This window comes from Aspergillus ambiguus, assembly GCF_047715705.1.
Source record: "Aspergillus ambiguus strain CBS 117.58 unplaced genomic scaffold BDV59scaffold_25, whole genome shotgun sequence".
Taxonomy (NCBI): domain Eukaryota; kingdom Fungi; phylum Ascomycota; class Eurotiomycetes; order Eurotiales; family Aspergillaceae; genus Aspergillus; species Aspergillus ambiguus.
Window position 1 is genome coordinate 177,950 of NW_027395538.1, and position 24,920 is coordinate 202,869.

The window sequence follows — 24,920 nt, forward strand, 5'->3', positions numbered from 1 at the left end:
GACGTTACTAAGCCGGATACATAAGAATTAACGCCAAGCTTTGCACAAGCCGTCTTGATCTGGGGAAATGCGGGGGAGTCCTACAGTGTGTTGATTCGCTTCTAATGGAGGGTCAGTCGCGTAAAGGCTTCGGCGCAAAAACTGGCTCCGACAATTCTTGCCCCAGACTTATTTACAGCTGAGTCCCTGCATAACCCCCTTGCTTCCTCATCTCATTTTGTTTTCCCTTTTCTCGGCGGAATTCTGAAGTCCTTACCCAGAGAGCTGTGCACGCTTCACCATGGATTCCAAGGTCCACAGCGAAAATATAGAGGACATCAAGCAGCAATCGCTCGGGACGATGACGGCTTCTCATGATGAGAAGAGATTGACCCGGAGTATCCTGTTCAAATTGGACACGAGGTTGGTCTTTCAGCTCCGGTTTCTAACCATCTGTTAACGCACTCAGGATCCTCCCAATCCTCGCCGTGCTATTCCTGTGTTCTTTTCTCGATCGAACCAATGTGGGGAATGCAAAAATTCTCGGTCTCGAGGAGGACCTCAACATCACCGGTCATCAGTACGATATCGGATTGGCCGTGTTCTACCTGACCTATGTCTGCAGGTGGGCGATATACATCGGCGACCGAGGAAGGCGCTGACAATTGACTCTCATTTTCAACAGCGAGGTTCCAAGCAACCTGATAATAAAAAAGGCATCTCCCAAAATCTGGCTCCCAACCCTGACGGCTGTTTGGGGTATCATCACCATGTGCCTAGGCTTTGTCCGCAACTTTGGCGGCTTTGTTGCCGTGAGAGCAATCCTGGGAGTTGCTGAGGGTGGACTTCTACCCGGCATGGTATGTCCAACCTCCCGACTAAATCATCATAGACAATAACTAACTGCCATAGGTACTCTATTTGTCATTCTTCTACCGACGGGGAGACCTGGCCCTGCGCATTGGTCTCTTCTACACGGCTGCATCGTTATCCGGTGCCTTCGGAGGTATGTTCCAACCGAAAGATAATGTATATTGTCGTTGACGTGATAAGGATTACTGGCTCGTGGGTTGGCGGAGATCGGTCCTCGGGGCGGACTGGAAGGTTGGCGGTGGATCATGATCATTGAAGGGTTGCTGGTATGTGGCAGGAGTGCTCGCTTTTTCTGGCCTAACAAGTCCCAGACTTTTGTGTGCGGCGTCCTGAGTTACATTGGCCTTCCAAATAGCCTCGAAACAGCCTCTTTCCTGACACCCGAAGAGCGAGTGTTTGCGCGCGAGAGGATCCTGCTTGACAGTCCTTCCACACCTGACAAGTATGCAAGATCCGGGCTCTACAATTATTAGGGCAATTGCTGACCTGGTTAGCGTATTGGCCGATGAGCAGCAAACTTTCAAGTGGTCGGAGGTGCGTAGAGGGCTTTTGGATATTCAGATGTGGATGTCCGCGACAGCATATTTTGCTATATTGTCGGGACTATATTCTTTTGGGCTGTTTGTATGTGTGATACCCCTGTTGCGTTAACCGACTTCTAACAATGATAGCTGCCTACTATTATCGAAGAAAGCGGTTTTACAACAGATGCAAACCAGGTCCAACTGTGGTCCGTGATTCCATACGCGGTGGCAGCAGTCTTGACCGGTAAGTCGAATACTTCTTCGCAGGGTGAATAACGCTAAGATTCCCAGTGGTGGTCGCTTTCATCTCGGACAGACTGAAATTACGTGGTGTTCTCATGCTTTTCACCCTTCCCATTGCCATTGCCGGATATGCTGCGATTGCGAATATCACCGACGCGAGGGTAAAGTACGGGATGACTTTCCTCATGGCGACGGGGATGTACGCCAGCGTGCCGTGCATCTTGGTGTGGAACTCGAATAATTCTGCCGGAGACTTCAAGCGAGCTACGACCTCTGGAATGCAACTGGCCATTGCGAATTGTGGTGGTTTTGTTGCGAGTATGATCCCAAACCCCACACTCGATGGACGAGTGGGCTGATCAGTGTCTAGCTTTTAATTATCCCAACCGAGACAAGCCGCAGTACCACAGAGGACATACCATCATTTTGGGACTTCTAGTGTTTGCATGGTTTATGTGAGTGACATGTATATCCGCTTCGATTTTTTTTTCTGACAAGACGTAGGATCCTTTTCAATGTTCTCTATTGCGCCAAGATTAACCGGGATAAGAGGAACGGCAAGTATGCGAAGTATGCTGGGAGCAACGACGACAGAGACCCCAATTTCATGATGATTTTGTAGTGTATTTTCCGCTATACACATTATATGGAATATCTTGTGATTAGTTGTATGGTTACGAGTATTGAATGCTGGATGATCGATGAAATAGGTGCTAATCTTAGCAGTAATAGTAATCGCGCCAATTGTAAACACTGTTAGTACAGCATATCCAGCTCGCTCGTTTAGACATGAATTGTGGAGCTTGAGCCCTGAGGGGTTGTTCAGGTTCCCCGCAGATATCCCACGAATACAACTATCGAAGACTTACCAAGAATGCCTGTCACTAGTGAACTGACGGTCTCTCGGACATTGTCCGTTACCAGGTATAAATTAGAAGAATACCCCCCAGACCATCACGTAAGGATGATACTTGATACTTCCCCACCAAAATGTTGCTCAACCTGTGCATCATCGGCGCCCTAGCTTGGCCATCTATCGGTCATGCATCATGTGTAGCTACATGGTCAGAACACACATGCCAATTATTTACCGAGTCTATGGACTACCTGGATAGGATATATGACCCAACGGCCGGCTATGTTTTCGATCCCAGCGCAGCAGCGGCATTGCGACACGACACGAGAACATCCGTATGGTATGCCGTGGGACTACTTGCTCGTAACCGTGACGATGATGTCGACCAAGCAATGACTATTTTCACCAACGTAGTAGCTGCTCAATTCAAGGATCCCAAGGACCAATGGTGTGCTTGTCACCCTGATTCAATGCTCTTGTCCATGCTGATGACACCAGGTATGGAGACTATGAAAAGTACCCAGAGGAGCCCACCGTAGGCACCAGCGCTTATCAACCCATAATGTACGATACTTGGGACCCCAATTGGAGAGGGTTTATTGGGACTGCCTTCATCATTGCGTTGGAAGAATATCCTCAATTGGTTCAGCCCCACGTTACGCGGCTTATGCACGCGTCTCTGTACAACAACACAATAGGGGATAGTTATCGAGTTGGGGGAGTAGGTGGAGACAATCTCTATCCGTCTTACACGAACCCGGTAGGAAAAGATCCAATCAATTAACGGATCGGTACCGCACAAGCTAACGGTACAGGCCCTCATGAGAGCTTTCATCAGTGGCTGGACAGGCCAGAAATTTGGTGATAGAAATATGACCATCGCTGGGGAACAATATGCCGAAGAAATCATTACTCTCTTCGACCGAGCTGACACGCTCTCCGAATTTAACAGCGCCACATACACCGGCGTCTCACTACTTGCGCTGACTATGTGGGCGAAATATGCTTCGGAAGACTCAGTCATGAAGCCAAAAGGAAAAGAGATGCTAGAAGCAACATGGAACACTATCGGACAGTTGTACCATGCCGAGCTTAAGAACCTTGCGGGCCCCTGGGACCGATCATACGGGTTTGATATGCAGAGGTATTTTGGAATCATGTCGACCCATATCTGGACGCTTGTCGGAAAGGACACATCGCCTGTGATTGACAAAGTATGCTAGCCTAGTCCAATTCACCAGCAGGCAAGCAGACTAACAGGATAGGTGTACATGATGTCGCATAATTCCGATTTTGCTATCGCCCCGTTGATAGCTATTTTAGCTCCCTTCCATAACTCCATTGTCCCCTCCGCGGCAGTCGATGCACTGAGGGAATTTCCGGGAGAGCATTTCGTCAATACGTCAGCTTATTCCGTACCATATGACTACTCACCCAGGCAAGTCAGAGCTTGGCTCGGTGAGAAGATCAGCATCGGAGCTGAGAGTTTCAATGAGACTGTCGTAGGTGGACCAGCTATCAATCCATCTACCTTCAATCCAGCAGTGATCCAGTGGGATACGGGTGCCGGTATTGGATGGATCGCAGTATGTTCTATATACCGGTCGAAATAGTATTTCGCTAACAAGCCTAGTTGTATGCAACTGAGAAAGCTCTGGACATTTTGGTTGACTCGGGAGCATTGGAACTTTCCTACCCGCAGGGGACATCGAACTCCCAGTTTCGGTTCCTGGTCTCCCCTTTCTCTAACAAGAAAGATGTTACTTGCTGGGGAGATCTTCCTGGGGTAAAGGTTTCAGTTGCTGGGACAGTTGACCCGACACCACGAGTGTCCTATAGTGCCAGTGATGCAACGATCAAGTATGGATCCCTAAACAGGGTGTCCAACACAGGCTAACTGGATACTAGTGATTTCACTTTTTGGAATTTCACCCATTCAATGCCGCTATATTCTACTTCAATCCCGAAAATCTCGTTGAAAATCGAGATAGCATGAGTGAAGATCAACAATTTGCTGATGGTGCACCGGGGCCACTACCAGAACTGCTTCAGTGTCTCATGGATTTAGAGCTTGTCAAGAATTTATCAGTTGCTAATTTCTTCAATATATACGGAGTGTGACTGTCTATTTTGCCGTATCTTGTTCTGGAATCGGCGTTCAAAAACTTATTGAAACTGTCAAACTTGTCCTATGACACCAAAAGTAATTTCATATTTCTGGAACTAAGCTATCCTAGAGAGGGTAGAATCTCCATGAAGCTTTATAATCTTTAGATAGCGGAATGTCCAGGAAATTCGCCCTCACTAGCTCGATCGGCACACAATTTTTCTGCAAAAAGGCATCATGGAACTCCTTCTCCGTGAGGCGCTGTGTATCAAGAACTTCCTTCCGCAACGCGTAAATCTGCAACGCACCCAGCATATAGCCAGCCTGATAGAGGGGTGAATAATCCCCATTCAGGGAACGCCGGACTTCTGCCTCTGCCGTCGCGCGCTCATGGCCTACTCCATTGACAAGCAAATTAATGCACTCCGAAGGAGTCATTTTTCCCAGATGGAAACTGACAGAGAATATAATCCGTGCACAGCGATGGAGTCTCCAGAAGAGCATTCCGATGCGATTCTCGGGCGTCTTTTCGAAGCGATTGTCATCCCAGAGCAGGAACTCCCAGTATAAGGCCCATCCTTCAATCGAGAAGGGAGTGTCAAAAAGACGCCGGTATGGTCTATGTCGTGCATTCATGTGCAACTGCAAGTGATGTCCAGGGATCATCTCATGGAAGACTGTTGCACGGGAGAAATGGTAATTATTGCCACGCATGCTCATGAGCTTGGCACCGTGATCCATTGTCTGGGTTGGATAAGAGACGATGATAGAATCGCCTCCGAGGAAGAAAGGGTTGAACTTTTGGCGTTCCGGAGACATCATGAACATTTGCCAATTCTGCTTGGCAACCGGCGGCACGGTCACCAGATCGTGCTGCTCAACGAATTTGACGGCTTCGGAGAAATGGTCCCGGACAAGCTGCGTCTGCTTTCCTGGCTCAACGAACTCATTCTTGACTTGTTCCAGCGCCAGGCGCCAGTCATCCCCGTATCCCATGCTTTCCGACGCCTTCTTCATCTCATTTACGCACCATTCAAACTCTTTCTCTCCAATTGAGATGATTTCTTCTGGTGAGTAAGGAATCATTTCGGCCTCAAGCTCAGCGAGCAATCCCTCTCGTCCAATTGGTTGGCCGACGATCGCATCCTCATCTCCAGGCTGGATATGAACCAGTTGTTCGCGAATAATAGAGGCTATGTCCTCCAAACTCTTGTTGATGACTCCAAAAGGATGCGACACCCACCAGTCAAAGGCATGGTCATATCCGTTGTAGAAAGCAAACCATTCTTTCAATTCCTCCCGCAGCATATCGATTGTTCTAGCCGCCCGAAACGCACTCGTTTTCTCCATCTGCACCTCGTCTGACCCATCTCTGATCTTCTCTATCAGCTCCGTGATTTGAATATTTGTGTCAAAGAGTTTCTGGGCAGCTATTGGAGCAACCATCGGCTGAATCAGGGCACGGGCTTCAACTAGTTCTAGAAGTGGGCTTGCGAAAGGAAGCAGGGGTGCGGCCTTTTCATCTTGTTTGACGCCCAGGTCGAGTTCTCGCAGCTGTCTCTTGAGATAGTTTCTGAGGAGGAGGTAGTCCACGTTATCTTCAGCCTGGTGTACAGGTAGGTGTATATCATGTATGGCTTCCCAGAGTGGTCGACTGTTCAAGGAGTCAAGCTCTGAGGTAAGATAGTTACGGAGCCGATGTGTTCTTTGTGGCGATATAGTAAGACGGAAGAATGCCTTGATGTCCTCGAGATCTGCCGCGATGCGCTCGATCCAGTCACGGATTGGAGGTACGCTTTCGGACATGAGAAATTCACCCCGATTAGCTTTGATATCGAGAATCTGCAGCACCGTCATGATCAACTAGTTGCGAATTTACCAGCTACAGTGAGATATAGAGCATTCGTTCGACCCTAATGTCACCCGAAACGCCGCAAGCTGACGCAGGAATCTCGTGACAATCGCACTAAATCCCTTGGGTTGCAGTGGTAGCCACACTTTCTCGACTGGCATGCGGAGTTGGGACGGCCTTGCGGGGGTATAGCGTAGGTTTGACTCCGCCTTTTTGCCTATATAGGGTTGTCTGACATGGGCCGACGATGAGGGGAAAGGCTACATCCCTAGGGTTGCTATTGGCCGGGACGAAGCTTATCTTTGGGTGCTTAAGCCTAGTCCAATGGCGGCTCGTGCCGATTATCCCCTCTAGAGAAGGAATGCCTGCTATGTGGTTAGGGTAGGATATTAGAAGTTGAGTGCTTCTCTTCCCTACCCCGTATAGCGATAGCGAGTGCCTTGAAAATTAGTAAACCTGCCCATTATGTTTTCGATGTGAATAGCATCTGCCTTCACTTCAACCCTTTGTACTTAAGATCTCTCCTCGCAACGCTTACCACCTTATCTGGCTATTATCTCCGCGTGCAAGTGTCCTGAACCCACTGGTCTTGTTGTCTCTCCCGTCTGCAGGATGGCCCCAACTCTCCCTGCTATTGAGGGGGTCGCACCGTCCCAGCCAGGAGGTTCAACGTCTAACAAGCGGGCTATTGATGGCAACCAGGAGTTACACAAGATCGAGCTCCCGCACCAGTGGGATCCGAATTTACCACAAGAGAAACTGGACGCGATCCATGAAGCTGTGAACAATGATGACCAGGAGAAAGCAGTCGAATTGGATAAAGAATTGGCACAGGATTCCCAGTATGAATCAGTACGTGCGGCCGTGCGTAATACGGATGGTGAAGAGGTCGCAAACACTGTCCGAGCTTGGGTCCTGGGCCTGTTCTTTACGACGGTGGGCAGTGGCGTAAACATGTTTCTGAGCATGCGGTGGGAACCCCTTCCATTTTCTGGTTCTTGGCCGAGATGACTTATTCTGTGCAATATAGGAGCCCAGCTATCTCATTCCCTGCACTTGTAGTGCAATTGCTGGTCTATCCAATCGGTTGCTTATGGGCTAAGATAATGCCTACTAAGGTGTTCAAAACGTTTGGAGTGCGCTGGACTCTCAACACGGGACCCTTCACTATTAAGGAGCACACAGTTATCACTGTAAGCCTTTCTACACTAAACGATCAATCGTTGATGAAGCTAACATTTTCTAGATCATGGCAAAGTAGGCGGTATGAAATCGGAAAGACTTGCTTTATCTAACCAGTCATTATAGTGTATCAATCAGTTACGCATATTGTACTGATGCTCTCTTGGCATTAAAAGCAAAGCGTAAGTACAATTCGCATTCCGATTTACTCTACCGTTGACATGGCATAGCTCTATATAATTTGGATGTTGGCTGGGGCTTTCAGTTGTTGTTTGCGATCAGTAGCCAGGTGGTTGGCTTATCTCTAGCGGGAATCTTCCGTCGTTTTCTGGTGTGGTGAGTTCCGAAGAGTCGAGGGCCTGTGTTGCCACTGGTACTTACTACATACAGGCCGGCTGCCATGATTTGGCCTGGGGTATTCGCTAACACAAGTTTATTCTATGCCCTTCACGACAAGAAACCGTCCGATCCATCTGAGACAAATGGGTGGAGGGTTTCTAGATATAGATACTTCTTGTATGTCATGTTGGGAATGTTCTGCTGGTATTGGTAAACATAGATCTAACCCATAAATGCTGGCTGAACGAGTCGCTAACTGAAAAATAGGATTCCTGGAGTTCTATGGCAAGGTCTTTCTGTCTTTGCTTTCATCACTTGTATGAGTCTCATCTGTCGATGTCGCTATCTGATAACTGACAGTCCTGGCATAAAGGGATACGGCCAAACAACGTCGTGATCAACCAATTATTTGGAGGATTCACGGGGCTTTCGCTGATCCCAATAACATTCGATTGGACGTTAGTTACAGCATACTTATTACTGTTTACGAAGAACTGCATTCCCTAATCTCAAACAGTTACGTTACAGCATATCTTCTCGACCCGCTGCTAGCACCTGTTCATGCCCTTCTCAATACTCTAATTGGTTTACTAGTTTTTGTAATTATAACAACCATTGGAATCTCCTATACTGGTGCATTGTAAGAGACCTTCATCCAGTACCCTATAAGGAAGCTGACAACAGCCCAGTTACTCGGACTACCTCCCAATAAACACAGCTAGCACATACGACAACACACAGCAGGCTTATAATGTAACGAGGATTCTTGGTGATAATTTCTCTTTCAATGAGAAAGAATATAAGTCCTATTCGCCCATGTTTCTCGCTCCAACATTTGCATTGAACTATGGGCTCTCATTCGCGGCACTTACCGCAGCTCTTGTCCACGTTGTTCTTTTCCACCGAAAGGAAATCTGGCATAGATTTCGAGCGGCGAGAGATCAGGAACCTGACATTCATTTGACCTTAATGAAGAAGTATCGAGAAGTTCCAGAGTGGTGGTATGTAGCACTCTTCCTCACCTCGGTTGCACTGGGGTTGGCGGGAGTATTGGCCTATGATTCACAGCTGCCTTGTAAGAAGCACGCTCATTCAATATGAAAATTATTTAACCACAAGCTTAGGGTGGGGTTTCTTTGTGTCAATTATCATTGGCGCGTTATTTATTGTGAGCACAGATATTGATGGTAAAGTTTGTTGCTAACAACGAAACAGGTTCCAACCTCCATGATTTATGCCGTCACGAATATCATGCTATGTATGCCTAAACCAAAATTATGCGTATATAAATGTTACGAAAGCTAATGACTTCAGCGCTTAATGTCTTGTCGCCGTTTTTGGCAGGATTCATGATCCCGGGGAAGCCGATCGCAGTGATGGTGTTTAAGGTCTTTAGTACAATCACCTTAGGACAAGCGTACGGTTTGAATAAGTCCAGACAAAGAACAGCACTAACATAACCTTTTAGGCAAACATACTGCCAGGATTTAAAGGTAGAAAACTTTGCTTATCAAGTCTGTCAATGAAGAAGTCTCACGCCCATCGGCAGATTGCCCACTACATGAAAGTTCCGCCCCGGACTACGTTTATGTGCCAAATTGTCGCATCCATATGGGGCTGCTTTGTACAGATTGCAGTCATGAACTGGACTCTAGGAAACATTCAAGATGTTTGCACCACGTACGTGATATACATAGCTGTACCGCGAGCAAATACCTAACCATGACTAGCGATCAATCGGCTCACTTTACATGCCCCAATGGCAAAGCATTTTTCTCCAGTAGTATTGTGTGGGGTAAGTATACTTATTCCTTCAAAACGGGTTCATAGGATGTCGCCAACTATGCATGCAGGAGTCTTGGGCCCGGGGCGCATGTTTGGGCCGGGCGCCATCTATGAGAATATCCAATGGTATTGGCTACTTGGTGCGCTTCTTCCTTGTCTATTCTACGGTCTGGTCAGAGTATTCCCCAGGTCAAAGTTCAGATTTCTTAATGCACCTGTGTAAGTGAAATGGCATCGCTATTCTTAGGACTTTCTAACAGACGTCCCAGAATGCTTGGTGCTATGGCTTGGCTGCCTCCGTACGTCTGCAATATCCCAAGACTCTTAACCTTCAACCGGTTGTTCATATTGTTTATTCTTCTCACATCTTGCAGTGCTACCCCACTGAGCTTCTCATCTTGGGTAATCTTCGGCCTTATATTCAACTACTGGATCCACCGCCGCTGGCGCGGTTGGTGGCACAACTACAATTACATCACTGCAGCCGGACTCGATACTGGTCTCATCCTTTCCACGATTGTTATTTTCTTCGCAATAACATTTCCAAGTATCTCTTTGCCAAATTGGTGGGGTAATACAGCTCCTTATGAAACAATGGTAAGTAGCTGGCCGCATCTTCCTTGCTTTCCTATTTTAATGAGGGACGCAGGACTATCTCTACACTGCAATTCGCAAGACAGTCGAACCGGGGAAAACTTTTGGTCCAGATACCTGGTAATGTAGTATCAATATTAGATATATTTTTATCTTCAAGGAATCTGGTTATTTGACGTCACTCAATAAGGGATATCGTAGTACCTCAGTACAGTTGAAATTTTGTAGTAACTCATGTTGCCATAGCTACAATGTCTCGTAGCATGTTAACTATATTACTATCCATAAATGTCCCTAGATGCTCAAAATATCGCCTTTTCAAGTGCCTCTTGCTGTCCTTTTGTCTTCAAGAGAAATTTACACTGAAAACTACATATAAAATAGCCGAAACGAACCTGAAGAAGGTTAATAATAAAATGTATTAGATACGGTTGTAAACCCTCGTCATAGGAAACTTCCTACTGTGGTACTGCTGATCGTGAAGAAATCCTCACAAAAGGAGAAGGAGAAGAATAATAATAATAATAATAATAATAATACGTGAATATCGCGTATGATTGTGCTAACATATTATTGAAATACGTCTCTGTTCAAATCACAGGGTTGAAGCTCGTCATACATCGTATGAAGGGTGGGATGGACAATCGTGTTTTCTGGCAGAGGTAGATGTGGCTCTGTAAGCTGTTGATCATCCTGACCCACGTTAAATTCTGTGTTCCAATTGGCTTGAGAATGAACCACCTCAGGTAGGTATGGTGCTGGGCTCGTTTGCCCGGTTGTTCTCTGAGAGATCGAGCAGAACAGACCATGGCAGACATCCCAGGCTCTGTGTGCAGCTATATTCTCCATACCCATAACCTGAAGCCAATATAACCCTTTCTTGACACTACTGGTAACATTGACAGTCCTTTGGATACCTAGATTGATGCAAAGATCAAGCTCGATCAACAACACGGTTATCGACTGCATCAAGTAATGTAAGACACACCACCAAGGAGAAACCTTGATTAGCCAGACTATATTAGGTATGCCTGGCAGAAGATCAAGCATTTCGCAAGCGGAATCAACGCATATCTCTGCGGCATTTCTTTGCCTCCCACGAGAATATCCGTGGTCGGGTCTCTGTCGGTCAGAGCGACAAAGAGCAGGACGAGTAACAGTGATCTTTAAACTGTAAAACCGAAACGCAAGACTCCATCTCTGCCGTTCGAATATCCTTGAGTATTGCATAGGTTTGAACTGGAAAACGTGTGGAAGGCCACTGAGCCAGATATCCGCCTCGTTAACCAGATCCGATATTGTTCCGTGAATCCGGAACCATGGCTCCTTGGAAAATCCCGGGGCGTACAGCAAATTGATGCCTTTCCGGATAACTCTTGTAATTTCAACGAAGTGTAAGAAGTACAGCGAATTGCTTGGTGCTATATTGTCGATAGTAGAAGTTTGATGCTTCCAACCTGAGGATACATCGTCTGCTGTACCTCGTTGGGATGATCTCTTTAAGCGTCTGGACTCAAAATCTTGCATATAGCCACGTCGAACGGAGAAGCTTGAGAGAAGGCGGGAAGCAATCGGTCCTTGGAATTGGTCCTCTTCATAGGGAAGGGGCAGTGGTGTCGTACAGAATCTATCGGCAGTACTTGTAGGACGCCCTGTCATAATAGATAAGGTGTTTTCTAGGGTGTAAATGGCCCACCAAACACGGTACCGTAGCTCCTTTGATGTATCTGATGTATGCGAGCTCTCACTCCGCAGATTGATGCCCATAGCGATAGAGGACCTTACAGCAAACCCGCAAGTTCTCCATGCCCTAGAATTGTTTATGTTAGACAGGCTATCGACTAACTTAATGAAAAGCTCATACCTGTTTATATGGCCTATTGACATAAGAAAGAATGCAGTAAGTCCCTCAACTTGAATTTGCTGGAGACAAGGGTGATCAAAGTGTTGGGAGTGCGTGAAACCCAGTTTTTGAGCTCGTGAAAAATATGATACCGGCATATCGACATGGTGCAACCACGGCTCAGAAAGAAGGGCGGCATACTTCGCACCTAGGGCAAATATCAAATTCAGAATCGCAAGCCATTTTCCTGGCGGTTTCATGTTAAGCCTGGAATAATACAAGACATATTGTTGCATAAAAGGCACCTTGCCAACGATGGGGAAAGATGCATGAACAGTGTGGAAGTAGAGGTTCAGAAGTTTGTCCGCAACCTCTCGTTCGGGTCGACTATACAGTGCAACATTCCCATCTATAGCCAATTCGATATCATCCAAAAAATGACTTACCGAGCTTAGGGGCTGGAGATTCATATCCGAGACCTCCATGATTGGAGATTCTGTCCCTGTAGGTCTGTTTCTTTCTATATCTCTCCTTAGGTGTTTTATCCAGGAGACTTCGGAAGGTCCTCCAACAAAGCCAAAGGACTGCAGTTGCCTATTCCGATTATAGTCCTCATCGACGTATTCTGCGCCAACGGACGGTCGATCAGGAGGGGAGCTGGCAACATCAAGGACGCCTTTCGTTGGGACTGAACTGTCAGAGCCGGACTACGGTGCATGTTAAGATGTGCGAAAATCGGTCCCTGACTTTACACGTACCTCATCCAGCGTTTTCGTAATAAGGTCTTCGTCATGGCTCTCTACTCTGGATTGCAGGTATCGCAGCACTCCTTCATAGAGTTTATTCTTTCTTTCAAGTACTTCGAGGTATCTGCGCAGGTTAGTACAATACGTTGCAGGAGTTTGGTTCATAGTCACTTTTCTGCCCGTTCGCGTTTTCCTTCCGCGAACTCACACGAAATACCAAAACCAACACAGCGGCTGCATGGTATAGAACCACTGCATTTAGACTTTTGCTCCCTGCATGCTATACAGGCCCTCTTCGTTCGCCGTGACTCGGGAACTGTAGACAGGGGAATACGGGGGATAGCGACTTTTGACGCTGATATACGGTCAGACGGATGGTGTTGTGGTCAGATGTGACATGTAACTCACCGGAGGATGAATCTGTATGTTGATCTTTCCGCCGAAAGGGAAGCGACATTATCAAGGCAGAGCGCTATCCAAGTCGATACCCTACTCTTGGGTATGATGGATGAGGTCATGTTTTGAGCTCGGGCAGCTCCAACAGGTGAAAAACTGCATTACCGTCCTTGGGGCGGTGAAACGGGCTATAGCGAGGTCTTATTGGGGGGTAAAAGTTCCGGTTCATGCGGAGGACAATCAAAACCTCCCGCGGATCTTATTTGAAATTAAAGTGACTTAGTATTTAAATGACGTAACCCGAATACTGATTGTCATTATATTTGCTTGGATAGCTTGCAGGTACCCAGTATTCGTGATTGCCAATAGGGTTGTGCGGGTCAAGTCACAACGATGTAAAAAGGCTGTCATTCTTCATATCAATCTAACCACAGAGTCCGAGTGTAAGAAGAACCTGCCCCATAAGCATGGAGCTATCGCTGCGTATCTGTTATGCAGAAAATGTGGGCCCAGATTTGTCTACCTTCTTATCATGTCATGTCTTAAGAGGCGCTAGGGTGTACGAAGAAAGCAGAATAGTAATGACCCTTTTCGATCTATAAATAGACTCTGCATAATGCTCTTCAAATCTAAACATCTATAATCCTACTTCGGAACGGTGTGGAAAACAAAGCCCCCTAGACGGGTTTAGCCACACGTGAGAATAGCACCAGGACTTGACTGGAGCAACTATGAAAATTGGTAGCGACTGCTAGCAAGTCCTTGTGTACTACACATACCGTTTTTATTTTCTTTCACAAATAAAAAATACGTAGATAGATTCCCCTTTCCAAACAATTAGGCACTTTATGTCTACATCTTTTACCGGGCGCGGGAGTAGCTAGGCAGGCTAGCGATCCTTCTGTGAGCTGTCAACCCTTTTTTTCCCCTGCTTATGATTTCCCAGTGTTCACTTTTAAATATGGACCAGCTGCCAACTGAGATAATTCTTGCCATCATAAACGAAATCCCAAACTTCCAGGACCGACTTCGCCTAGTTCAGGTTTCTTGGCCATGGCGTGTCTTATTTGTTTCAATTGCTTTCCGCTCGACCCACATCGAATGGCTTCACCTTCGGTGTCTGCTCGGGGCGGCTTTGGGCAACCTCGCGATAAGGTCTTCTATTCGCGAGATCACAGTGACAGGATATGTGCAAAGAGACGTGCATGTTACTTTGTGCCCGGCAATACGGGATCTCGTAGATCTCATCAGCGAGTCGCCCGTGGAATGGGAAGAATGGTGTAAAAAGCTGTCGGTGAACCGGGCTGAAGCATGGATTGCTCTTTTGCTTGCTATACTCCCCAATTTGATTGCAATCTCAGCAATTCATAAACACCCTGAAGGTTGGATCACCCGGATCATGTCAAAGGCCACATGGAAGCAACCGCCTTTCGATAGGGATACTCTCCCGGCTTTGCAGCGTCTGGAGAGAATTGACCTCATCTGGTGCGATCTCTCCCGAGTCTTAAACCATTGCGAATACCTTCCTTTCTTCCATCTGCCCTCTCTTCGCACTTTGCGGCTAGGGCCGGTACAGGAATCTCACTCTGCGTACAAAGTGGCTGATCATCCAGCTTTTCTTCCGCCACCATCTACCTCCCCAATCGAATCCCTCGTACTGGACTACTTCTGCAATGGAAGACAGGGAATGACCGATTTTATTACCTCATGTGCCAATCTGAAGCGCTTTGCCTACCAGCACACTAACCTTCTGATGTGGTGCTCGTACCAGGAGGAGCTTGATTTCGCTCGTTTGAAGGGCGCCAGCTTTCGACCGTGGTGCTTCCACGCTGCACTCCTAACACAGAAGCACAGCCTGGAAGTTCTCCATCTGAACCATCTGGGTGAAGCTTCTGTACCCAGTCAAACCGTCCACTACGACAAGGATGCTGACCCTATCTCACACAATAGGTGGTTCGGGTCGCTGGCGAATTTCCCCAAGTTATGGGATCTGCGTATTCGCGCTAGCAACCTCCTCAATCTCCATCCTAAAAAGAGAGAGGATATGGTTATGCTAAAAGATATACTTCCCGGAAGTCTGAAATATCTACAAATAGCGGACTGTGACGAGGATATCTGTGATATACTTGTTCCTAACTTGGAGGATCTTCTTGCTCAGCGAGAGGAACGATTTCCCCTTCTACAGTCGTTAATCATCTCTCCAGCACCGGAGAATCCGGACTCATCCGCCATTCGGATTCAGGACTCCTTCAGAATACGATTTATTGACCTTCAAAGGACGTGTGGTAGGGTCGGAGTTCAGTTGTTTCTTGGATCGGGAGAGAAGATGGACGCCGATTTGAGTCATTGGCGCCCGGGAACCATCGCAGGCATTGAATTATCTGGTTGAGTATCAGCTTTTTCTTGTACCTAGACCTTATAGCGAATGCGGAGAATATGCGTTTTCATTTGGCGTAAATATAGGGTCTGTATAATATTAAGCCCCCTATTAAGCCGAAGGATCAAGGGCGGCAAGTTATCTACATTGTTACAACCGCTTGTCAAGGACTATGCACCAGGTGAAGTATATCTTCGCTGAGATTTTTGTTTTGTTTTATAAGGTCTTTTCATACTCCCCCTTACCCGAAGTTTAGAAGGATTGTGGTGATTTTCCAGAGTACCGCTTCTGTGGAGCCAACGCAAACTGCAAATAGGCTGCAGAGCACACCTTCCACTTCGGCAGAATGGAAATACCGAACGAATAAAACAGTAGTACAGCACACTATTTCAGAGAAGGACATGGACAAATTCTGAATGCTTTCATAAATTTGTTTGACATAATGGCGTGGCACCACGACGTCCATAATACGATCGGCTGTTGTCCCCATATTCATAGAATAGGGTGCTCCTTGGCCTGGATGACTTGGAGCTTGTTGGCATTTCTTTGATCATGTTATTACAAGTCGGCCTCTCGCTACAAGGTTTTTCTTTTCAAATACCTTGGCAGCAGTCTTTGTAATTGCTTGCCCTTGACTGGTACTGATTAGTGTTGCTGAGAAAAGGAGCGGGGGGGAAATACAAGCCTGATCGTGAACATTCTGGCACTATACGTATTTATCAACATTACATCTGCCATCAGCGGCGGTCCCGATGATTATTGTTAGCAATTGAAATCTCTGTAAGCCCTGATCGAAATGTAGAGCTGCCTTCGCTGATAGACACCGGGCAGCCATCCGATATTCTCAAGCCACCTGACCGGGGGTTCTACCGTTCGTCAAGGTATAACATGCACGGTCTTCGTCACATCTCGGGAACGCGCCCGAGTTAAGCTGCGGGTGTTCAGGTATATTTAATCCAAATATACCTCGCCGGAATGTTTCCCAATCTTGTCTCTGTCTACCAAGGAGTAAACGAACATAAACAAAAGTGAGCACTGAGCACTGCTTATCCGTCTGAGCCCGAAGTCATCAAACATGCTGATTCTTGGATTTACTTTGTACTGCGTATAGTGTCTAACAAACTTGTTCCTCTTACCATTATTAAGGGCGCCGGTCACGAATTTATTCCTCTGCCCCAGGGCGAGAATGCAACGACAGCTGACTTTCACTCTATTCGCACCAAGACCGAATCCCCTGCTCACTTTACTTCGGGGTTTTATAAGATCGAGGCTGGACCTCAAAGACCTGCGCACTACACGTTTGAGGAGACTAAGTATGTCCTGAACGGTCAAATTGATGTTTTGGTATGTCTCCTTATCCACTTTGGACCCCGCTTTTTGCGGCCAAAAGGAGGATTATATTTTCATAGTTTGGGATAGTTATTGATGGTCATTATTCTATATCACAGGACGAGGCTACTGGAATCACGCACCACCTAGTGCCAGGAGACTTTGCTTTCTTCCATGTCGGGTCCAAGGTGAAGGTTTGTCACGCCAATTCTCATCTTCATCTCTCCGCTCAACTTTTTCCTCGCTTCTTACATATCAAGCACGTAGCTAACATAACACTCTGGCTAGTTCTCAACCAAGTCACAAGGGTTTGCCTTCTATGCCGTTACTCGACCGGTTCGAGCCCCCCACCCTAACCTCGTAGGCCGAGAGGAGGGCAAGTCCAAGCTGTAAGGCATGAAATCAACGGGAGACAAGATGGACCTGTCAATTACGAGTCTAGACTTGGGAATAGGACTTAGGTTTTCGACTTTCACCGCATGCTGTCCAGCTTGGTAATGGTACAGCCATGAGGGAATTCAAACGCCTCTGTGGTGTTTTTTTTTTTTTTTGAACACGCTGGTGAATCAACGTCATAGACCGCCATCGACAATCTCTGCTAAAACCACCTATAATATGTCCGGACCCGCACAAAGTTACAGTCCAAAACACTACTTAGGGTTATAAGTAAAATGCCGCAGTCTTACTATCTTTACACCTAATCGGTTAGACTATACGCATTCTCGGGAACGTGGCCCGTAGCGTCTTGGGCATTTACAGTATGACGTAACCACATTATAAAAACACAGATAGCGTCCTTAATATTGGAGCTGCTAGAATCAACGGAACACTTCTGTCAGAAACTGTTTCAAATAATTGATGGCTAGCTCCACGGAGAATCAGTGGCATAAGAAGTCGTGGGCAAGTGTGCTTCTGGTGAGAAGATGAGTTTGGAAAGTTCATATACTATGAGGGGATGTAGATCTTCCTCATAGGAACCAAAGCTGGCTGGATGCGGGGAAACCCCACGGAGAATGCGGAGAGTGCGGGAATTTGACTAAACTAGAAGTTAAATTGAATGAGCCGGTTGCAGAAAGGTAACCGAGGCGTTGACGTGTGGGTTATATCGGAATACGGCTTCCATGGGTTCCCTATTTTATTCAGTCTAGAAAGGTTGAAAGGTTGACCTATTTTCCACACATATTGTCTACTAGCTCTGTTAAAAAAACAATTGGCCAGAAATAGAATTATCAATGCGCTTTTGGGTGACATATTGAGGAGTAACGCCAGCTTTACATACGGCATACGGAGTGGAGAGAAGATAACAACGCTCAGGTGGTCGTAACATCGAGTTTGCATGGTTTCCTAGTTGGGGTCCAGCTAACAAAGGTAATTCGCCGATCAGCTGAGGCCGGCTGCGATTCCCCCCCTTCTTGTGGATACTCGAGTGTCAGTGTACACCGGCTTGGGACCCGACGTCTTATCTATGGCCTGGAACCCACTTGGGTGATGGGTTAAATACCTAGCGTCCCCTTTTCCTCGAATCTGGCACCCAATATTGAATTATTGAACAAATACACCATACATGGTCTCAAAACATGGATGAGAAAAAGCAGGATGAAGCTTTGGGCCCTGTCCCCTCCAAGATTGAACAGGGAGACTTTGACAAGGCCCCCAACCACGATGCCGTCTTTGGAGAAATAACCGGCGACGGTCCAAATTATCGTAATGTCTGTACATTTCAGCATCACCCTATTTAATGCACCTTGTGAATTGACACTCAAACAAGATAGGTTGGGTGGGAACCGCAGCCCTCATGATGAAGACTCAGATCGGTCTGGGAGTTCTTTCGATACCGGTTGCCTTCGACACCCTCGGTATGGTGCCGGGTGTCATAATACTCTGCGTGATTGCTTGTATCACCACGTGGTCAGACTATATGATTGGTGCCTTCAAGCTTCGACACCGTGAAGTCTACGGGATCGACGATACCGGGGCTCTGATGTTCGGATATCCCGGCCGTGTCTTTTTGGGGTTCACATTCTGTCTTTGTGAGAATATCTTTGAGAATCGCGATCTGTTCGTCATTCTAACTACGGGACAGATTGGATTTTTGTGGCTGGGTCCGGGATGCTTGGGATTTCTATCTCGCTCAATGCAGTCTCGACCCATGGAGCTTGCACGGCCATCTTCGTAGCCGTGGCAGCTGTCCTGGGCTTTGCCCTCTCTAGCATTCGAACCCTAGGCCGAATCAGTTGGATCGCGTGGGTTGGGTTGTTCGGCATTCTAACAGCAAGTGAGTTCTACCCTCCCCAATCAGTTACCTAGATAGTATCTGACATCTAGTAACAGTCTTCATTGTCACTATCGCCGTCGGCGTTCAAGAACGTCCAGCATCCGCACCTCAGGATGGAGTTTGGGTCTCAAACTACAAGATCAGAGGCACTCCAAACTTTGCTGAAGCTATCACTGCAATCTCCTCTATAGTCTTCGCCTACGCAGGGACACCAGGATTCTTCGCTATCGTTTCCGAGATGCGCGATCCCCAATATTATACTCGATCGCTAATACTGTGCCAGTCCGTTGTAACTTCTGTTTATATCACGATTGGGTGTGTTGTGTACTATTACTGCGGATCCTATGTTGCTTCGCCGGCTCTTGGCTCGGCTGGTCCGACCATGAAGAAAGTCAGTTACGGATTTGGCCTACCAGGTCTTATTGTGAGCACTTTGCTCGTCATTCACGTAAGCTGGAAGATTGCACGTCTCGACTCAATATACTAATAAGTTCACAGTTACCAGCCAAGTATATTTTTGTTCGTCTTTTGCAAGGCTCTAAGCATCTGACTGCCAACACTTTTACACATTGGGCAATTTGGCTTAGCTGTACCTTTGGTATCACTATCATTGCGTACGTTATCGCCAGTGCTATTCCCGTGTTCAACGATCTGGTATCTCTAGTTGGTGCCCTGCTCGGTACAATGATGTCTTTCCAGCCGATGGGCTGTATGTGGCTATACGATAACTGGAGCCGGGGCAGAACTGATAGATCGCTCAAGTGGACATTGATGGTCTGCTGGAGCATCTTCGTTATAGTGGCAGGAATGTTCTTAATGGTTGCTGGTACATATGGATCGATCGTCAGCATCATTAGTAGCTACAAAGAGTCTGGAGGCTCAGCGGCCTGGTCATGCGCTGACAACTCGAACTCGACATGAGCTCTTTCTGTGAATATTTGGAGACGGTCTCATTGGTCCGACCTCTCAGGGATTCATGGGGGGCATATGAACTTTGTGTACAGCTGTAAATGGATACTTAGCGGGACTAAGTAGATCTCCATCCCGATTACACACAGTTCTCATGAGTAGTTGGTGTATATATTCGTCGCTCATTACCCATATACTCCTGGCAGAACCCTAAGTTGCCAGGGATTTCCTAGTAGATTTGGACGCCAATGACTTCAGTGCGCCTATAAAATGTGTATTCTCCCCCGTGCTTAGATTTTCTAGAGATCCGATATTTCGAGCTCTGTTAGCCTACAATGCTGGATCATACTTTCGAAAAAGCATCCACAATCGATGAATAAAGGACTGGTATTATACATTGAAAACGGGAAGCCTGCCGAGTTCCATTGATGCCTGTCGGGAAGATAAGGGTTGTGGAGAAACGATATGGACGACTCCTCTTCCGTCAGCGCACTGCAGAGTAAGATAGAGAATGAAACCAGAGATATGCATATGGAGTTGTATGTGGACCGCGTTATCAGCTTCTACTGATACAGATGAGATTACGTACGTACTCAAATCACAATTTCTGCTTATCTCTGTTCATGCTCTACGAGAAATCTATACTGCGTACTTCTATTCAGCAAAGCGAACGTATCGTCTCCAGTTGGTTCTAACGAAATTACCTATTCCTTTGTTGAATCAGATATTTACAGAGCGCACTTCTACCTAAGAAACATGGCTGGCAATTCAGCAGATCATTTGGCGGTGTGGCATCTGAATCTCGAGTCTGTGCAATGGCCCACCAAGAACACTTTCGGCTCAATCTTCTTCAGATCCTCCATTGTAGCGCTGAGTCTAGCAGCATCCGCATCTACCGGGTCATTCCCATTCACCACGCAGCATATGCGCCACCGTTGTCTAACCTGGCCGCGTCTCAGCACTTAAGTGTTCGGAGGGCCTGCATAGTCGCGACCGGTTAGAACAACCAGCTAGCCTCGAAACACGAAAACAAATATGGTACGTCCCTGGCAGGTTCAGGCATTCAGGTTTTTCCTTTATTGATTAAATGGTCCTAACAATTTGGGGTTTCATTCAGGCCCAAGGGCTCAGCCAAGTACACAAACCGTGCTCCGTATAATCACACGCAAGCGTCAACGGATAATGATTTTTGTATCTCACGTAGATCAGGTAAAAGAATCAAGGAGAATCGTAAAAATGATGGTGAAAAGGCGGGAGAGTCAGCAGCAAAAAAAAAAGGCTGTCTTGATAAAAAGACGCGACCCATACGGGAGTCGAACCCGCAATCTTCACTTCTCTCAGGTGTGAATAGGCTTGGCCATGTTAGCACGGGCCATACAGATTAGGTACGGGGTAAAGCTTACAGAGTGACGCCTTAGCCATTAGGCCAATGGGCCAGTACCTAAGGCTTAGCGCGGGCTTAACTGGATGACCAATAGAGCTCAACTTGGCACCGATTAGGTTTCCCTCATTCAGCAACTCAACCTATAGCTAAACCCAAGTGCAGGGATTTAGATGAATCCTAATTGATTATCCCAGCTAGCTTTCCCTATTTATTTGCTCTACTGACTAGTTCTTTCCTTATTTTGTTCTTTGTCAATATATAAAGCTATGTCAGTTAAACTGGTGTAACTGCGATAACAATCCATTAATACAGATGTGACTCTCTATATATCTCCGGGAGCGGAATCGGAACTTTATGGATTAAAGCAACAAACACTATCTAGCACTAGCTTGAGGAACTTAGTTCTGCCGGAATGGGGTTCTCTTCGAGTGGGAAACACCATAGCTCCATTTCGCCAAGAGGAATCCGGGATACAGCGATTCAACACCTCTGAGATCTCATCTTTCATACTGTGTTGTTTAAAAGTCAAAGATTCTGGCCTCTCCTTTCCTCGAACTTGATCTGATCAAATACTGTCTAACTGTCGAAGGAAGTGAACCTATCTGTGCTATAGCCTTAGGCCTAAGGTTTCCACCGCGGATATTATTTTCTAATCAACAGTCCGCAGTTGACACCAACAGCATATCTCGATATTCGCCGGAAGCACTTGCCTGAGACGACGAATAAAGCAAAATAAGGGAGCACCTATTCGAGTCAAGGTGCATTGTTCGTTCATCCCTCGGCAATAGTCGGTTAAGCCACTACCAAGAAACCGTCTCGACCGTAAATATCAGGCAGTGCATTCTGGCCTCAGACTTAACGCAATACCAAGACTTTAAGCTTACCCCGCAAGCAGCACCATCTGTATGGGGAATTACCACCCCTTTGTCGTCGGATTTTTATCCTCGATTCTTTTCCCAGATAGACTGCAGTCTTCCGTCAGGGAGCATATATATTCCCTACGGTTTCCCGCCTCGAGAAAATGCCTCTTCGATCCTGACTGGAACTGAATTGACTTGACAACCCCCGCGCAGTGCGCCAATTGCAGAGACGCTTTTAGATCAGACCCTTCCCCAGATGCATCTCCACAGAAGTAACGTCTTGGCTTCCTCGACAGTGGACACCCATTTCGCAGAAATGACTCGGCTACTCTATGATCGAAGCTCTCTCTCTTCCTTCTCCATAAGTAATCTCTTGGCTTTCTCTTGGCCTTCGTCGATGGGAAAAGCCTTTATGACAATCTATGCGGGGTAGAGTGAAAGAGTCGCCATGTCGTCAAATCTGGGGTAGTAATCTGGGGTATAAAAAGTGAACAGGTTTGACGATTAGATACTAGGGACAGGTTCTCTCGAAGCCCAGTTCTGAAAGCTAAAAGAGGGCCGTGTTGTCACATTCGCCATGCCTTCCACGCAGTCGGAAGATCCTGCATCGTCTTTTATCGATGAGAAAATCGGTGCCGGGCAGGATGTTCCTACCATTGTTACTATTGATAATTTTCGGGTCCTTGGACTCAGGCCAGAAGACGAGGACTTCTATGTCAATTACCCCCAAGAAAAAAGAAAGGCTATTTTTCGCAAGGTTGTTTATACATTGTGGGACCACGAACCCCCTGCTAATCAGACTACATAGGTCGACATGCGTCTGATTCCCATGCTTGCACTTTTCTACCTTGTAGCCCAACTAGATCGTTCGAATATCGGCAACGCAAAAATTGAGGGCCTTGTAGATGATCTCAACATGGACGGTATACAGTGGAACATCGCGTTGGCCATCTTCTTTATTCCTTACATTCTCTTCGGTCCGGACTCCATCCGCCGCATTTTTCTCAAGAGGATATACTAATACCTGATAGAGATACCAAGTAACATGGTACTCAAAAACTTCAAACGCCCTTCAGCATATCTCGGCGTTCTCATCGTGTCCTGGGGAATTATCATGACTCTAACGGGTGTCGTGAAAAACTTCGCAGGCTTGGTGGCGACGCGGGTATTCCTGGGTGTTTTCGAGTATGGTTCCCCAATCCCAAGCTGTGTATCCACCCTTCATTACTGGAATGATTCTCTAACTGCCGACAGGTCTGGGTTCTTCCCCGGTGCTGTTTATCTGTGCACCCTATGGTATATGCCTAAAGATTTGTCTCTCCGTTTGGCATGCTTCTACTGCATTAGCGCACTATCAGGTGCCTTCTCCGGTTTGCTGGCTGCGGCCATTGCCAAAATGGACGGTATCGGAGGATACGAGGGTTGGAGGTGGATCTTCATTTTAGAGGGGCTTGCTACGGTCCTTTTAGGCATAAGCAGCTTTTTCTTCCTAATCGACTCGCCCAGACTATCCACCCGCTGGTTAGCACCAGACGAGATCCGGTTCCTCGAGCTCCAGCTGTTCATCAAAGAAGGAGGCAATCTCAAAGAGGAAACTCAGGCGATGAAAAGGCGCAATCTCTGGAAAGACCTGATTGCAGTAGTGACGAACTGGCGGATGTACATCCTCACATTTATTTTGATTTGCCAGGCAGCTTGCGCCTATGGTACGCACCCTCTCCGTTGAGTGGTATTGGTTGGTCTACTAATAACTCGCAGGGACCAAGTTCACTCTCCCGACCATCACCAAAGCCATGGGGTACACAAACACCGAGGCTCAGCTGATGACCGTGCCTCCCTATGTTGCGGGGGCTATTTCAACAATTATTCTTGCCTTCCTCTCTGATAAGTTCTACTGGCGAATGCCATTCGTCGCCACAGGCCTTTCACTGGTCGTTGTGGGTTATAGTATCATTATCTCTCTACACGGCAAGCTCGAAGAGAACCTAGGTCTCAGTCTCTTTGCGGTTATTCTCACCTGCATGGGCATCTACCCCCTTCACCCGACGACAACCTCATGGAGCTCAAACAACCTGACCCCATCGAATCGACGCGCAATTGGCGTCGCATTCAATATCGCCTTCGGCAATATTGGCGGTATCCTGGGCAGTTTCATGTACCTGGAGGAGGAGAACCCGGCATATTACACTGGATTTGGGCTGTCGCTTGCCTTGGGTGGCGTTAGTCTGATGCTTGCGCTGTTTTTGGAGTTGTCCTATATCTGGAGTAACAAGAAGAAGGCGCAAATCTCGGAAGAACAGGTGCGGGAGCAATATACTGAGCAGCAGCTGCTAGACATGGGCGATAAATCTCCGTTGTTCAAGCATACGCTCTAGAAATGATGAACAAGGACCTTTCTTTTACTCCACTCCTCTAGGAGATGCACTGATCTATTGCATAGTAGATAGCGGCAATATTAATTGATCTA

At 46.9% G+C, this 24,920-nt stretch overlaps 8 protein-coding genes and 1 non-coding gene across 9 annotated transcripts; 6 read left to right on the plus strand and 3 right to left on the minus strand.

The window, feature by feature from the left end:
• Nucleotides 1-280: 280 nt before the first annotated feature.
• On the plus strand, nucleotides 281-4,567 carry BDV59DRAFT_209043 (putative MFS transporter; the record flags this gene model as incomplete). The annotated part of the gene is made up of 11 exons (XM_073695314.1): nucleotides 281-402; nucleotides 449-604; nucleotides 665-839; nucleotides 892-985; nucleotides 1,668-1,937; nucleotides 1,990-2,074; nucleotides 2,974-3,235; nucleotides 3,291-3,689; nucleotides 3,741-4,061; nucleotides 4,109-4,335; nucleotides 4,384-4,567. 11 exons carry the CDS (start codon nucleotides 281-283, stop codon nucleotides 4,469-4,471), a joined length of 2,199 nt encoding a protein of 732 aa, XP_073546147.1. The 3' UTR covers nucleotides 4,472-4,567.
• Nucleotides 4,568-4,708: 141 nt separating this feature from the next.
• Nucleotides 4,709-6,474, minus strand: BDV59DRAFT_209046 (uncharacterized protein; the record flags this gene model as incomplete). Its single annotated transcript, XM_073695315.1, has 2 exons — nucleotides 4,891-6,474; nucleotides 4,709-4,857 (listed from the first exon to the last, which is right to left on the minus strand). Exons 1-2 carry the CDS (start codon nucleotides 6,437-6,439, stop codon nucleotides 4,709-4,711), a joined length of 1,698 nt encoding a protein of 565 aa, XP_073546148.1. The 5' UTR covers nucleotides 6,440-6,474.
• A 572-nt stretch (nucleotides 6,475-7,046) lies between these two features.
• Nucleotides 7,047-10,459, plus strand: BDV59DRAFT_209049 (OPT family small oligopeptide transporter; the record flags this gene model as incomplete). Its single annotated transcript, XM_073695316.1, has 19 exons — nucleotides 7,047-7,405; nucleotides 7,465-7,656; nucleotides 7,743-7,798; nucleotides 7,847-7,952; nucleotides 8,007-8,165; nucleotides 8,223-8,272; nucleotides 8,329-8,413; nucleotides 8,473-8,595; nucleotides 8,645-9,030; nucleotides 9,080-9,123; nucleotides 9,171-9,213; nucleotides 9,270-9,372; nucleotides 9,424-9,448; nucleotides 9,505-9,635; nucleotides 9,686-9,750; nucleotides 9,809-9,959; nucleotides 10,010-10,039; nucleotides 10,115-10,337; nucleotides 10,390-10,459. 19 exons carry the CDS (start codon nucleotides 7,047-7,049, stop codon nucleotides 10,456-10,458), a joined length of 2,400 nt encoding a protein of 799 aa, XP_073546149.1.
• A 414-nt stretch (nucleotides 10,460-10,873) lies between these two features.
• BDV59DRAFT_182517 (putative C6 transcription factor) lies at nucleotides 10,874-13,547 on the minus strand. The gene is made up of 5 exons (XM_073690371.1): nucleotides 13,332-13,547; nucleotides 13,095-13,278; nucleotides 12,936-13,047; nucleotides 12,199-12,884; nucleotides 10,874-12,144 (listed from the first exon to the last, which is right to left on the minus strand). Exons 1-5 carry the CDS (start codon nucleotides 13,378-13,380, stop codon nucleotides 10,905-10,907), a joined length of 2,271 nt encoding a protein of 756 aa, XP_073546150.1. The 5' UTR covers nucleotides 13,381-13,547; the 3' UTR covers nucleotides 10,874-10,904.
• A 414-nt stretch (nucleotides 13,548-13,961) lies between these two features.
• BDV59DRAFT_182521 (uncharacterized protein) lies at nucleotides 13,962-15,760 on the plus strand. Its single transcript, XM_073690372.1, has one exon. The coding sequence runs from the start codon at nucleotides 14,254-14,256 to the stop codon at nucleotides 15,706-15,708; it is 1,455 nt and encodes a 484-aa protein (XP_073546151.1). The 5' UTR covers nucleotides 13,962-14,253; the 3' UTR covers nucleotides 15,709-15,760.
• A 2,818-nt stretch (nucleotides 15,761-18,578) lies between these two features.
• On the plus strand, nucleotides 18,579-20,221 carry BDV59DRAFT_209053 (transmembrane amino acid transporter protein-domain-containing protein; the record flags this gene model as incomplete). Its single annotated transcript, XM_073695317.1, has 5 exons — nucleotides 18,579-18,734; nucleotides 18,794-19,055; nucleotides 19,109-19,300; nucleotides 19,357-19,748; nucleotides 19,799-20,221. The coding sequence occupies exons 1-5, from the start codon at nucleotides 18,603-18,605 to the stop codon at nucleotides 20,219-20,221; spliced, it is 1,401 nt and encodes a 466-aa protein (XP_073546152.1). The 5' UTR covers nucleotides 18,579-18,602.
• Nucleotides 20,222-20,883: 662 nt separating this feature from the next.
• BDV59DRAFT_182522 (uncharacterized protein) lies at nucleotides 20,884-21,448 on the plus strand. Its single transcript, XM_073690373.1, has 2 exons — nucleotides 20,884-21,247; nucleotides 21,327-21,448. The coding sequence occupies exon 1, from the start codon at nucleotides 20,966-20,968 to the stop codon at nucleotides 21,173-21,175; it is 210 nt and encodes a 69-aa protein (XP_073546153.1). The 5' UTR covers nucleotides 20,884-20,965; the 3' UTR covers nucleotides 21,176-21,247; nucleotides 21,327-21,448.
• A 59-nt stretch (nucleotides 21,449-21,507) lies between these two features.
• BDV59DRAFT_t119 lies at nucleotides 21,508-21,645 on the minus strand. Its single transcript has one exon. It is a non-coding gene; the product is annotated as a tRNA-Tyr (tRNA).
• Nucleotides 21,646-23,030: 1,385 nt separating this feature from the next.
• On the plus strand, nucleotides 23,031-24,828 carry BDV59DRAFT_209055 (major facilitator superfamily domain-containing protein; the record flags this gene model as incomplete). Its single annotated transcript, XM_073695318.1, has 5 exons — nucleotides 23,031-23,210; nucleotides 23,262-23,430; nucleotides 23,485-23,638; nucleotides 23,708-24,159; nucleotides 24,212-24,828. The coding sequence occupies 5 exons, from the start codon at nucleotides 23,031-23,033 to the stop codon at nucleotides 24,826-24,828; spliced, it is 1,572 nt and encodes a 523-aa protein (XP_073546154.1).
• Between the last annotated feature and the right edge of the window lie 92 nt (nucleotides 24,829-24,920).

Bases quoted from the DNA above. Each gene is read 5' to 3' on its own strand.
- BDV59DRAFT_182517 (XM_073690371.1), bottom strand. From the start codon at position 13,380: ATGTCGCTTCCCTTTCGGCGGAAAGATCAACATACAGATTCATCCTCC. The intron at 13,048-13,094 runs GTGACTATGAAC...TAACCTGCGCAG, and splicing joins AAACGCGAACGGGCAGAAAA to ATACCTCGAAGTACTTGAAA. The intron at 12,885-12,935 runs GTACGTGTAAAG...CATGCACCGTAG, and splicing joins TTACGAAAACGCTGGATGAG to TCCGGCTCTGACAGTTCAGT.
- BDV59DRAFT_182522 (XM_073690373.1), top strand. From the start codon at position 20,966: ATGGCTGGCAATTCAGCAGATCATTTGGCGGTGTGGCATCTGAATCTC.
- BDV59DRAFT_182521 (XM_073690372.1), top strand. From the start codon at position 14,254: ATGATTTCCCAGTGTTCACTTTTAAATATGGACCAGCTGCCAACTGAG.